This window comes from Hyperoodon ampullatus (assembly GCF_949752795.1).
Source record: "Hyperoodon ampullatus genome assembly, chromosome: 15".
Lineage (NCBI taxonomy): Eukaryota > Metazoa > Chordata > Mammalia > Artiodactyla > Ziphiidae > Hyperoodon > Hyperoodon ampullatus.
In genome coordinates, this window is record NC_136928.1 from 18,112,714 (window position 1) to 18,126,351 (window position 13,638).

Sequence of the window (13,638 nt, forward strand, 5' to 3'; positions counted from 1 at the left end):
CAGAAAGCACATTTAAATCGACTTTGAGAGGTCAAACTGCCCCTTTAATCTCAATAAGGGCTTAATTTCATTATTTATTAGTCATTTTGGAGATTCTGCCCTGCAAATTCCATAAACAATTCTAGCTCCTACATATTAGCAACTGTGATCATCTCAAACATTAATAGTCTAATTAATGAATTGCAAGCCTCCAGCTGTCAGAATACTAAATAGTTGAGATACAGGTTAAAAGAGGTGCACTATGGGTGAGAACTAGTGATGTCTTTGAAGTAGGCACAGTCAGGGCTCCTCCAAAGATGTCTGTATCTTAATTCCCAGGCCCTGTGACTATGTGACCTCTCATGGCAAAAGGGACTTGGCAGATGTGATTCAATTAACTATTTTGAATGGGAGATTATCCTGGATTATCCAGGTGGGCCCAGTATCATCACAAAGTTCCTTATAAGGGAAAGGAGGAGGCAGGAGAGTCAGAGAAGATGTGACAAGGAGGTCAGCGGTCAGCATGATGAGGGCCACAAGCTAAGTAAGAAGGGAAGCCTCTAGAAGCCGAGAAAGACAAGAGAACAAATTCTTCCCTAAAACATTCAGAAGAAACGCAGCCCTGACGACACCTCAGTTTTAGCTCTGTGAAACTGATTTCAGACTTCTGTCTTCCAGAGTTGTAAGATAATAAATTTATGTTGTCGCTGAGTCACTAAGTTTATGGTGGTTCATCAGAGTAGAAATGACACTAATGAAGTCTTATTTCATTGATACAAGATAAAATTTTTTTAAAATATTTATTTATTTATTTGTCTGTGCCAGGTCTTAGTTGTGGGATCTTTTAGTTGCGGCCTGTGAACTCTTAGTTGCGGCATGTGGGATCTAGTTCCCCGACCAGGGATCAAACCTGGGCCCCCTGCATTGGGAGCATGGAGTCTCAGCCACTGGACTGCCAGGGAAGTCCGATACAAGATACATTACCAGCACTTATTGTGAACTTTTTGAAAGAAAAGCATTCTTAAAATCATGTAATGTCCCCACACTCTGTAAAGTCACCTATTTTTTTTTTTTTTGGCCGCAATGAGTCTTCATTGCTGCGTGCAGGCTTTCTCTAGTTGTGGCGAGCGGGGGCTACTCTTCATTGCGGTGTGCAGGCTTCTCATTGCGGTGGCTTCTCTTATTGTTCAGCACAGGCTCTAGGCATGCGGGCTTTGGCAGTTGTGGCTTGTGGGCTCCAGAGCGCAGGCTCAGTAGTTGTGGCGCACTGGCTTAGTTGCTCCGAGGCATGTGGGATCTACTTGGACCAGGGCTCGAACCCATGTCCCCTGCATTGGCACGTGGATTCTTAACCACTGTGCCACCAGGGAAGTGCCTGTTTGTAAATTATACCTTAATTTTTTTTAATGGAAAGAAAATTCAAACCTTTAAAATATTCAGAAAGCTAGAAAAATAGAAGGAAGTACCCTCAGCTGGACACAGAATAAGAAATTATTATATTTAACAATAACACATTGGAATCATTCTTATTAAGGGACTTTGGGACATTTTCAACACTTCAAAAAAAAGCTTTTATCCTTTAGCTGTCACTCAACCCTCTCTCCCTACCCCTAAGCTGTTAAGCAACCACTAATCTATTTTCTGTCTCTCTGTATTTGCCTCTTCTGGACATTTCAAATGTATGAAATCATATAAAATGTTGTCATTTGTGACTGGTCTTTCACCTTTGCTCAGCATATTTTCAAGGTTCATCCATGTTGAATCATGTATCAGTGCTTCATTCCTTTTTATGTGGCATAATATTTCATTATAAAGATATATCACTTTTGTTGATCTATTCATCAGTTGATGGACATTTGTATTGCTTCCACTTTTTGGCTGTTATGAACAATGCTGCTGTGAACATGCATGTAAAAGATTTTTTGCAGACGTGTGTTTTCAATTCTCTTGGGGATATACCTAGGAGTGGAATTGCTGGGTCATACAATAATGCAATGTTTAACCTTTGAGGAAATGTTGAAACTTTTTCAAAGAGGCTGCACCATTTAAGGTCCCACCAGCAACTGACATCAGGGCTCCAATTTCTCCACACTCTTGCGAACACTGGGTATTGTCTGTCTTTGATTTTAGCCCTTTAAGTAGGTGTGAAGGAGTATCTCATGGTAGTTCTGATCTGCATTTCCTAAATGATAGCAATAGTGTCTTTTCATATGCTTATTAGCTATCTGTAGATCACCTTTGGAGAAATGTCTATTTAAATCCTTTGTCTATTCTTAAAACGAGTTCTCTTTCTATTATTGAGTTGCATGACTTCTTTACTAATTGTGTTTCTGTAAATAAAGTTTTATTTGAACACAGTCACATTCATTCATTCAGATATTGCCTGCAAAGCCTAAACCATTTACTATCTGATCCTTTAAATAAAAAGTTATTTGACCTCTGACTTAAACAACGAGTTATTGGGAAAGAATGAGATGAATATATCAAAAGAACAGAATAGACAGTCCTGAAACAAAACTGTGTATTTATGAGACTTTCAGTTGTTGATGTAGGTGGTATTTCAAACCAGTGGGGGGAAGATGGGCTAATTTGTTGATAGTGTTGTCATAATCTACTCAACCAATGAAAAGAATAAGGCTAGAATCCTATGACACACCAATGCAAACAAAATATTTTTTAAACCTAAAAACAAGAATTATAAAAGAATTACAATAAAATAGAGAACGTTGTTAGAATGTTGGGCTGGGAAAGATCTTTTTTCTCTGACATGAAAATTAAACACTTTGCTAGTATAAAAGGTACATAAGTAAGGTTGCAAGAAAATAGTTGCATCATATAGAACAGGCAAATGAGTAAGGTATAAGAAGTTCCTACAAATCATTTTTTTAAAGTGGCAATGGACATGAATGGGCAATTTGCAAAGGAAAAACAGTCAATGCTCAAACTCAGAAATTACTGGAGAAGTGAAAATTAACGAAATAACAGTTTTTCATCCATACTACAGACACGATGATAAAAAACCAGATAATATTAAACATTGGCAAAGATTCACAAAAAAATACTCTTGAAACATAGTCAAGGGTAAATAAGGCTTCTGATGCCTCCAGCACCCCAGCTCCTGTTCTAGGTGTCTGGAAAAGAGACACTGAATAAGAGGCACCCACAGAGGCACTTACAAAAACTGTGTGTTGTAATAGTGTTTGTGTTAACAGCAAACCATTAACAGTCTCAATGTCCATTAAAGGAGCTTGAGCAAATAAATTACGGCAAATTCATACTATGAGATATTTTGCTGCTGTTAAGTAAGAAAATCTCTACATATTCACTTGGGAAGATCTCTAAATACGCCTTGTTAAGGGAAATAAAAACCGACTCTTAGAATGGAATTTACCATTGTGATAATAATGAACAATTATTTCAATAATTTACTTTAGAACGTTGTGATGTTAATATTTAGCAATGATATTTATGTACTGTGTGTATCTGGGAAAAAGTCTACTCTTAGAAAAAGTACTTTTAGTACTATACCATTTAGGATTTTTTAAAAACTGCATATGCACATATGTGTATATAACGCACAGGGAAAATGACTGAAATGGTATACACCAAGCTCTTGATAGTAATCTGTGGGTAGGGAAGTAAAATCTGGACAAGGGCATGAGCAACTTTCATATTTTGCTTCTTCTATGTGCATAATTTCATCTTTATAATGAATATGTAATTACATGTTGGATGGTTAAGAAAAATCAAAACTTATTAGACTTATTAGATTCATGTATAATTTAAATATATTTTGTAGCTGATATTTTGTGTATGCTGGTTCTTAGAAAATATGGAAATCATTTTTGTTAAGTCCTAGGAAATTTTTTCAGCTTTATAAAAGATAACCGAGAAATTACATACTTCATGTCCTTGATTTTAAAATACATCATTAATTTAATAACAGCTTTTCAGGAAAAAACAAGACATACAATCACACTGGATGTATAAAATGATGTAATATGCATTTCAGCTTCACAAGTGTTTTTAGATAACATGATAATTGTAATATTCATCATATTTTGCAGGAAGTATGGAAGTGGAGGTAGGTAGGACTGCAAGTTTGATTTCTTCCCTTGGAATGAACAGACCTATGCTTGCAAACTGTTGAAAATCAGATCCATGTGCCTGTGGCAGGAATATTTACAGAGGAAAAGACAATCAAGGGAAACCCACTGTCCACTAAAAATCTCTGTGTGAGTAAAGCCTATTCAACCTGGGCAACGCAGGATCTCACCTTATTTGGAAATGGAAATTTGCTCGGTTCCACTTTTCCAGGTGCTGGAATAGCTGAAAGTGGTGGAAGCCAGGTCATCTCCTAAAGGGAGGGAAAAACAAACAACATTGTAATACAGAGAGTATTTAAACTCAGTAGCATACAAAGCAGTTTCACAAGTCTGCCTTAATAAGCATAGACGGGATAAGGAATGAACAAGAGATGAATAGAAATGAAAGGGATTTTTTTAAAAAAGGATTTAAAACCCATTTTTATAATTTCTTTCCCTAATCTTACCAATTCTTGGTTCAATGGCTATTGCCATCAACCCTTTATACCTTAAAAAGATCTACAAGCCTGTCCTATTTTCATTTCATTTAAGCTCCTAAGTAAAGGGACAACCCAGTAGTAAAAGTTCTATGGAAAATGCCATACAAAGGGAGCTGCTTCCCACAAAATTTACAGGAAGTTTCTGAAGTAATGAACAAAGTACTTTTAACATTAGGCATCATTATTAGAGGGGCTATTTATTTTATTAGAAACTCCTATCAGTATAAGTTTCCAATAGGTCCCACACATCATTTTGGTCTTCATAAAAATGTCATTCATGGAGAAGTGAAAAAACCAATTACACATATGAAATAAAGAGAGAGTGCTGTGATTTTTATAACAGTATTAAGAACACAACTTAGGCTCAGCATGTAATATTTCATATGCTTTTTGACATACACTCTCACTAAACTGTGAGAGACAGCAAGGTGGGGAGGGGTTTGTTGCATTCACATCCAGTATTTTTCTCCAGTTCCTTCTCCTGGAAGATATCTGCATTCACTAAATGAGTGTGGAATTCAATCGAATCCATTTCTGATTACCAGGAAAGTGACTTGGAATTTACAAATCAGTTCTGAACCCTATTTCTTGATTCCTTCCACTTCCAAATCTAAGCAAGTACAGAGGCAGGAGTTGATCCACTTTGAGAAAAGTAAGAAATTCTCTCTTTAGGTGAAGACAATTTCTCACTTCCCTTGGTTGTGGGGCAGGAGGTTGAAAAGGGATTCTGTCAGGTGTCTGAAGGGAGAGTTTCTTGAGGCTGCTCTTGTGCCTTCCTTTCTTGGGTAACTCTCTTCCCCCAGCACCAGGGAGAGCGTGGACCCACCCGGAGAGCAAGGACAGTGAGCGTGTTCAAACCCACCGGGGAAGGATTTACTGACCCTATATCACCTCTCACCTACTGTGACACACGTGCCATTGGGTGGTCAAACTCCTAGATACTTGAGGTGTCCCTTCTCCATCCTGATGTTACCAAGGTTTCTCCAGTGGAAAGCAAAGGAAGATCCAGTGTCCCTTTATGACTCTCGCACCTCTTCTCCCCAGGTACCTGCCTGTTCTGTCCTGTATCTGACCCTGCTGTCTCTTTTGAGGAGGATGCTAAGCAGCACTGTGAATTTGTGTCCAGGAAGAGAGGTGGTGCTCAGTACGTTTTTGAATTAGTATCTCTGCAATGTCTCTACCTTTCTTTCTGGTTACCTGAACTACCACCCTAATCACACCTTCATTATTTTTAACCAGAGAATATTAATGGTTTCTTTTCTTTATTTTTTAAATTTTATTTTATTTATTTATTGTTTATACAGCGGGTTCTTATTAGTTATCTATTTTATACATATTAGTGTATGTACGTCAATCCCAATTTCTCAATTCTTCTCACCACACCTCACCGCCACTTTCCCCCCTTGGTGTCCATACGATTGTTCTCTACATCTGTGTCTCTATTTCTGCCTTGCAAACTGGTTCACATCTGTACCATTTTTCAAGATTCCACATATATGTGTTAATATACGATATTTGCTTCTCTCTTTCTGACTTACTTCACTCTATATGACAGGCCCTAGGTCCATCCGCGACTCTACAAATGACCCAATTTTGTTCCTTTTTATGGTTGAATAATACTCCATTGTATATATGTACCACATCTTCTTTAACCATTCATCTGTCAATGGGCATTTGGGTTGCTTCTATGACCTGGCTATTGTAAACAGTGCTGCAATGAACATTGGGGTGCATGTGTCTTTTTGAATTATGGTTTTCTCTGGGCATGTGCCCAGTAGTGGGATTGCTGGGTCATATGGTAATTTCAGTTTTTGTTTTTTAAGGAAACTCCATACTGTTCTCCATAGTGGCTGTATCAATTTACATTCCCACCAACAGTGCAAGAGGATTCCCTCTTCTCCACACCCACTCCAGCATTTGTTGTTTCTAGATTTTCTTATGATGCCCATTCTAGCCGGTGTGAGGTGATATTGTACTGTAGTTTTGACTGGCACTTCTCTATTAATTAGTGATGATGAGCAGCTTTTCATGTGCCTCTTGGCCATCTGTATGTCTCCTTTGGAGAAATGTCTATTTAGGTCGTAGGCCCATTTTTTGATTGGGTTGTTTTTGTAATATTGAGCTGCATAAGCTGTTTACATATTTTGGAGATTAACCCTTTGTTGATTCATTTGCAAACATTTTCTCCCATTCTGAGGGTTGTCTTTTCGTCTTGTTTATAGTTTCCTTTGCTTTGCAAAATCTTTTAAGTTTCATTAGGTCCAATTTGTTTATTTTTGTTTTTATTTCCATTACTCTAGGAGGTGGGTCAAAAAAGATCTTGGTGTGATTTATGTCAAAGAGTGTTCTTCCTTTGTTTTCTTCTAAGAGTTTTATAGTGTTCAGTCTAACATTTAGGTCTTTAATCCATTTTGAGTTTATTTTTGTGTATGGTGTTAGGGAGTGTTCTAGTTTCATCCTTTTACATGTACCTGTCCAGTTTTCCCAGCACCACTTACTGAACAGACTGTCTTCTCTCCATTGTGTATCCTTGCCTCCTTTGTCATAGATTACTTGACCACAGGTGGGTGGGTTTATCTCTGGGCTTTCTATCCTGTTCCATTGATCTATATTTCCATTTTTGTGCCAGTACCATACTGTCTTGATTACTGTAGCTTTGTAGTATAGGCTGAAGTCAGGGAGTCTGATTCCTCCAGCTCCATTTTTTTTCCCTCAAGACTGCTTTGGCTATTTGGGGTCCTCTGTGTCTCCATACAAATTTTAAGATCTTTTGTCTAGTTCTGTAAAAAATGCCATTGGTAATTTGATAGGGATTACACTGAATCTGTAGATTGCTTTGGGTAGTATAGTCATTTTCACAATACTGATTCTTCCAATCCAAGAACATGGTACATCTCTCCAGCTGTTTGTATCATCTTTGATTTCTCTCATCAGTGTCATATAGTTTTCTGAGTACAGGTCTTTTACCTCCTTAGGTAGGGTTATTCCTAAGTATTTTATTCCTTTTGTTGCAATGGGGAATGGGATTGTTTCCTTAATTTCTCTTTCTGATCTTTCGTTGTTAGTGAATACGAATGCAAGAGATTTCTGTGCATTAATTTTGTATCCTGCAACTTTACCAAATTCATTGATTAGCTCTAGTAGTTTCTGGTAGCATCTTTAGGATTATCAATGTATACTACCATGCCATCTGCAAACAGTGACAGTTTCACTTCTTCTTTTCCAATTTGTATTCCTTTCATTTATTTTTCTTCTCTGATTACCATGGTTAGGATTTCCAAAACTATGTTGAATAACAGTGGCGAAAGTGGACATCCTTGTCTTCTTCCTGATCTGAGAGGAAATGCTTTCAGTTTTCCACCACTGAGAATGATGTTTGCTGTGGGTTTGTCATATATGGCCTTTGTTATGTGGAGGTAGGTTCCCTTTATGCTCACTTTCTGGAGAGTTTTTTTTTTTTTTTATCATAAATGGGTGTTGAATTTTGTCAAAAGCTTTTTCTGCATCTATTGAGATGACCACATTGTTTTTATTCTTCAATTTGTTAATATGGTGTATCACATTGATTGATTTGAGTATAATGAAGAATCCTTGCATCCCTTGGATAAATCCCACTTGCTCATGGTGTGTGATCCTTCTAATGTGTTGTTGGATTCTGTCTGCTAGTATTTTCTTGAAGATTTTTGCATCTATATTCATCAGTGATATTGTTCTGTAATTTGCTTTTTTTGTAGTATCATTGTCTGGTTTTGTATCAGGGTGATGGTGGCCTCACAGAATGAGTTTGGGAGTGTTCCTTCCTCTGCAAGTTTTTGGAAGAGTTTGAGAAGGATGGGTGTTAGCTCTTCTCTAAATGTTTGATAGAATTCACCTGTGAAGCCATCTGGTCCTGGACTTTTGTTTGTTGGAAGATTTTTAATCACTGTTTCAACTTCATTACTTGTGATTGGTCTGTTCATATTTTCTATTTCTTCCTGGGTCAGTCTTGGAAGGTTATACCTTTCTAAGAATTTGTCCATTTCTTCCAGGTTGTCCATTTTATTGGCATAGAGTTGCTTGTAGTAGTCTCTTATGATGCTTTGTATTTCTGCAGTGTCTGTTGTAACTTCTCCTTTTTCATTTCTAATTTTATTGATTTGAGTCCTCTCCCTCTTTTTCTTGATGAGTCTAGCTAAAGGTTTATCAATTTTGTTTATCTTCTCAAGGAACCAGCTTGTAGTTTTATTGATCTTTGCTATTGTTTTCTTTGTTTCTATTTCATTTATTTCTGCTCTGATCTTTATGTTTTCTTTCCTTCTACTAACTTTGGGTTTTGTTTGTTCTTCTTTCTCTAGTTCCTTTAGGTGTAAGGTTAGAATGTTTATTTGAGATTTCTCTTGTTTCTTGAAGTAGGATTGCACTCCTATAAACTTTGCTCTCAGAACTGCTTTTGCTGTATCCCACAGGTTTTGGATCATAGTGTTTTCATTGTCATTTGTCTCTAGGTATTTTTTTACTTCCTCTTTGATTTCTTCAGTGGTCTGTTGGTTATTTAGTAACATATTGTTTAGCCTCCATGTACTTATGTTTTTTACGTTTTTCCCCTGTAACTGATTTCTAATCTCACAGTGCTGTGGATGGAAAAGATGCTTGATGTGATTTCTATTTTCTTAAATTTACCGAGGCTTGATTTTTGACCCAAGATGTGATCTATCCTGGAGAATGTTCCATGTGAACTTGAGAAGAAAGTGTAATCTGCTGTTTTTGGATGGAATGTCCTATAAATATTAATTAAATCTATCTGGTCTATTGTGTCATTTAAAGCTTGTGTTTCCTTATTAATTTTCTGTCTGCATGATCTGTCCATTGGTGTAAGTGAGGTGTTAAAGTCCCCCACTATTACTGTGTTAACATCGATTTCCTCTTTTATAGCTGTTAGCATTTGCCTTATGTACTGAGGTGCTCCTATGTTGGGTGCAGATATATTTAACATTGTTATATCTTCTTCTTGGATTGATCCACTGAGCATATGTAGTGTCCTTTCTTGTCTCTTGTAACATGCTTTACTTTAAAGTCTATTTAATCTGATATGAGTATTGCTTCTCCAGCTTCCTTTGATTTCCACTGGCATGGAATATCTTTTTCCATCCCCTCACTTTCAGTCTGTATGTGTCCCTAGGTCTGAAATGGGTGTCTTGTAGACAGCATATATACGGTTCTTGTTTCTGTACCCACTAAGTGAGCCTGTGTCTTTTGGTTCGAGCAGTTAATCCATTCATATTTAAGGTAATTACCGATATGTATGTTCCTATGACCATTTTCTTAATTGTTTTGGGTTTGTTTTTGTAGGTCCTTTTCTTTTCTTGTGTTTCCCACTTGGAGAAGTTCCTTTAGCATTTGCTGTAGAGCTGGTTTGGTGGTGTTGAATTCTCTTAGCTTTTGCTTGTCTGTTAAGCTTCTGATTTCTCTGTTGAATCTGAATGAGATCCTTACTGGGTAGAGTAATCTTCGTTGTAGGTTTTTCCCTTTCATCACTTTAAATATATCATGCCACTCCCTTCTGGCTTGTAGAGTTTCTGCTGAGAAATCAGCTGTTAACCTTATGGGACTTCCCTTGTATGTTATTTGTCGTTTTCCCCTTGCTGCTTTTAATAATTTTCCTTTGTCTTTAATTTTTGTCAGTTTGATTACTATGTGTGTCCACCTGTTTCTCTTTGGGTTTATCCTGCCTGGGACTCTCTGTGCTTCCTGGACTTGGGTGGCTATTTGCTTTCCCATGTTTGGGAAGTTTTCGACTATAAACTCTTCAAATATGTTCTCGGGTCCTTTCTCTCTCTCTTCTCCTTCTGGGACCCCTATAATGAGAATGTTGGTACATTTAATGTTGTCCCAGAGGTCTCTTATTCTGTCCTCACTTCTTTTCATTCTTTTTTCTTTATTCTGTCCCACGGCAGTAAATTCCACCATTCTTTCTTCCAGATTGCTTATCCGTTCTTCTGCCTCAGTTATTCTGCTATTGATTACTTTTAGTTTATTTTTCATTTCAGTTATTGTATTGTTCATCTGTTTGTTCTTTAATTCTTCTAGATGTTTGTTCTTTAATTCTTCTACATCCTTGTTAAACATTTCTTTTTTAAAAAAATAAATTTATTTATTTTTTATTTATTTAGTTTTGTCTGCATTGGGTCTTTGTTGCTGTGCGCGGGCTTTCTCTAGTTGTGTCGAGCGGGGGATACTCTTTGCTGTGGTGCGCGGGCTTCTCATTGCGGTGGCTTCTCTTTTTGTGCAGCATGGGCTCTAGGCATGTGGGCTTCAGTAGTTGTGGCACTCAGGCTCAGGAGTTGTGGTTTGTGGGCTCTAGCGTGCAGGCTCAGTAGTTGTGGTGCACAGGCTTAGTTGTTCCGTGGCATGTGGGATCTTCCCAGACTAGAGATCGAACTCATGTCCCCTGCATTGGCAGGTGGATTATTAACCCTTGCACCACCCAGGAAATCCCTGTTAAACATTTCTTGCATCTTCTCGATCTTTGCCTCCATTCTTTTTCTTAGGTCCTGGATCATCTTCACTATCATTTTTCTAAATTCCTTTTCTGGAACGTTGCCCATCTCCACTTCATTTAGTTGTTTTTCTGGGGTTTTATCTTGTTCCTTCATCTGGCACATAGTCCTCTGCCTTTTCATTTTGTCTGTTTTTCTGTGAATGTGGTTTTCATTCCACAGGCTGCAGGACTGTAGTTCTTCTGGCTTCTTCTGTCTACCCTCTAGTGGATGAGGCTATCTAAGAGGTTTGTGCAAGCTTCCTGATGGGAGGGATTGGTGGTGTGTAGAGCTGGGTGTTGTTCCGGTGAGCAGAGCTCAGTAAAACTTAATCCACTTGTCTGCAGATTGGTGGGGCTGAGTTCCCTCCCTGTTGGTTGTTTGGCTTGAGGCGACCCAGCACTGGCAGCTCCAGGCTCTTTGGTGGGGCTAATGGCAGACTCTGGCGGGGCTCATGCCAAGAAGTACTTCCCAGAACTTCTGCTGCCAGTGCCCTTGTCCCTTGGTGAGCCACAGCCACCCCCCACCTCTGCAGGAGTCCCTCCAACACTAGCAGGTAGGTCCAACACTAGCAGGTATGGGGTCACTGCTCCTTCCCCCGGGACCTGATGTGCACACTACTTTGTGTGTGCCCTCCAAGAGTGGAGTCTCTGTTTCCCCCAGTCCTGTCAAAGTCCTGTAATCAAATCCCGCTAGCCTTCAGTCTGATTCTCTGGGAATTCCTCCTCCCGTTGCCAGACACCCAGGTTGGGAAGCCTGATGTGGGGCTCAGAACCTTCACTCCAGTGGGTGGACTTCTGTGGTGTAACTGTTCTCCAGTCTGTCAGTCACCCACCCAACAGTCATGGGATTTGATTTTACTGTGATTGTGCCCCTCCTACCATCTCACTGTGGCTTCTCCTTTGTCTTTGGATGTGGGGTATCTCTTTTGGTGAGTTCCAGTGTCTTCCTGCCGATGATTGTTCAGCAGTTAGTTGTGATTCCAGTGCTCTCGCAAGCGGGAGTGAGCACACGTCATTCTACTCCGCCATATTGAACCCATCTCCTCACATGAATGGTTTCTGATGGTTCTCTTTCTTCCATTATTAATAAATCCTACACATCCCTGCCAACTTAATTCTCCTTAAGTGCAGATCCAAACACAAAGCTCCCCTGCTCGACAATCTTCATATACCATCACGTACACAGCAATAACAACGATGGTGATGATGCCACTGGTTGTGTTTTATGTTAATTCCACACAAGTTTTCTCATTGACATCCAACCCTTAATGTAATTATTATCATCTCCATATTGCAGGTGAGGAAGTCGAAACTCAAAAAGACTAACTGCCACCACTGATACTTGCACAATCTATCGTGTTAGTACCAGTCTGGGATTTGTTTTTTACTCTACTGCATTGAAGACCTTCTACAACAAGGTCCTAGTTTTCAGCCTTGTGCCTTTTTGTTAAACTACACACACTACATATAAGGCAATCTACCGTCTCTGCTTTTACTTACAGCATCCCCTTTGTGTGTGAATGCCCTATCGCCATGTGCCTTTTGGATTTCTCACCATCCATGAAGGTTCATCTCAAATATCACATCTGTCTTGAAGCCTCTGCTGATTCCCCTTCTATTCCAATATGATATGAGAGCTCCCTTCTCATCCTCCTCCAAGGCACTTTCTTTTCCTTTCTTTTTCACAGTAATGGTTACGTTCCTTTTTGTGTTGTAGTTTTATGAGTATATACTTCAATCTGCATTCAACCATTTCCTCCTCTTCTGATATACTTCCCCCAATGTAGAATAAAAATCATGCTTAGGAATCCTAATAATCTCTTTCAAGAACAGTCCTCTAAAGAAGGACTGAACATTTCCTCCAAGAGGGATACTGTCTACTCACCTTTGTGTAGACTAAATAAAGCACCTTGCCCAAAATTAACTGGTTGAATTGAACTGAACGCCAATATTTCAATGCAAAATTGCTTGCTAACATTACTTTAATTATAGCTAAATATTTCCAGGTGATTTTTCCATCTAATGAGTACTACTAAATATACAAAGGAATAGTAAAGACAGCTCACTTAAAACAATTAAATCTGTTAGAATTTCCCAACACGTAAGAATTATTTATAGCAACCATTTAAATATATTTGTTTTTATTTACTGTGCAATGAGTTTTTAAGACTGATTATTCATCGTATTAAAATTCTTCATTAGGGTTACATGGGAAAATTAAGGGAAAACAGACTATTTTTATTTCCTCTTCCATCACTTACTAGCTCGGTGAGCTTAGGTAAGTCACATCTTCAACCAGTTGTAGTGATTTCAAACCAAAGACTCCAGAATCAATCACGTCTCAGTTTGTGGCATCATCTCTGAGCCAGAGGAAATGTAGGTGTTAACTATATCATGGTTTAACCATGAGAACTAAATGATTAAATGAGAGCTCATATATATGAGCATGGTTCCCTTGTGTTTAATCATTCAATAAAAAACAGCTGATTAATACCAAGCTGATTTTCAGAATTCTCTCTAAAATGAGAAATAGAATTTCTCTCTGTGTTTTAGATGT

The 13,638-nt window shown here is 38.4% G+C and overlaps 1 protein-coding gene across 2 annotated transcripts in view; it reads right to left on the reverse strand.

Annotated features, from left to right (window-relative positions):
* The window catches only part of AFF3 (ALF transcription elongation factor 3), a gene marked incomplete at its 5' end in the record, with an annotated part of 565,770 nt that overhangs the window by 183,221 nt on the left and 368,911 nt on the right, over positions 1–13,638 (reverse strand). For both annotated transcript variants that reach the window (XM_079720377.1, XM_079720376.1), the window contains one exon: positions 4,256–4,336. In XM_079720377.1, coding sequence (XP_079576503.1) covers positions 4,256–4,336 — 81 coding nt within the window. The remainder of the gene's footprint in view (positions 1–4,255; positions 4,337–13,638) is intronic.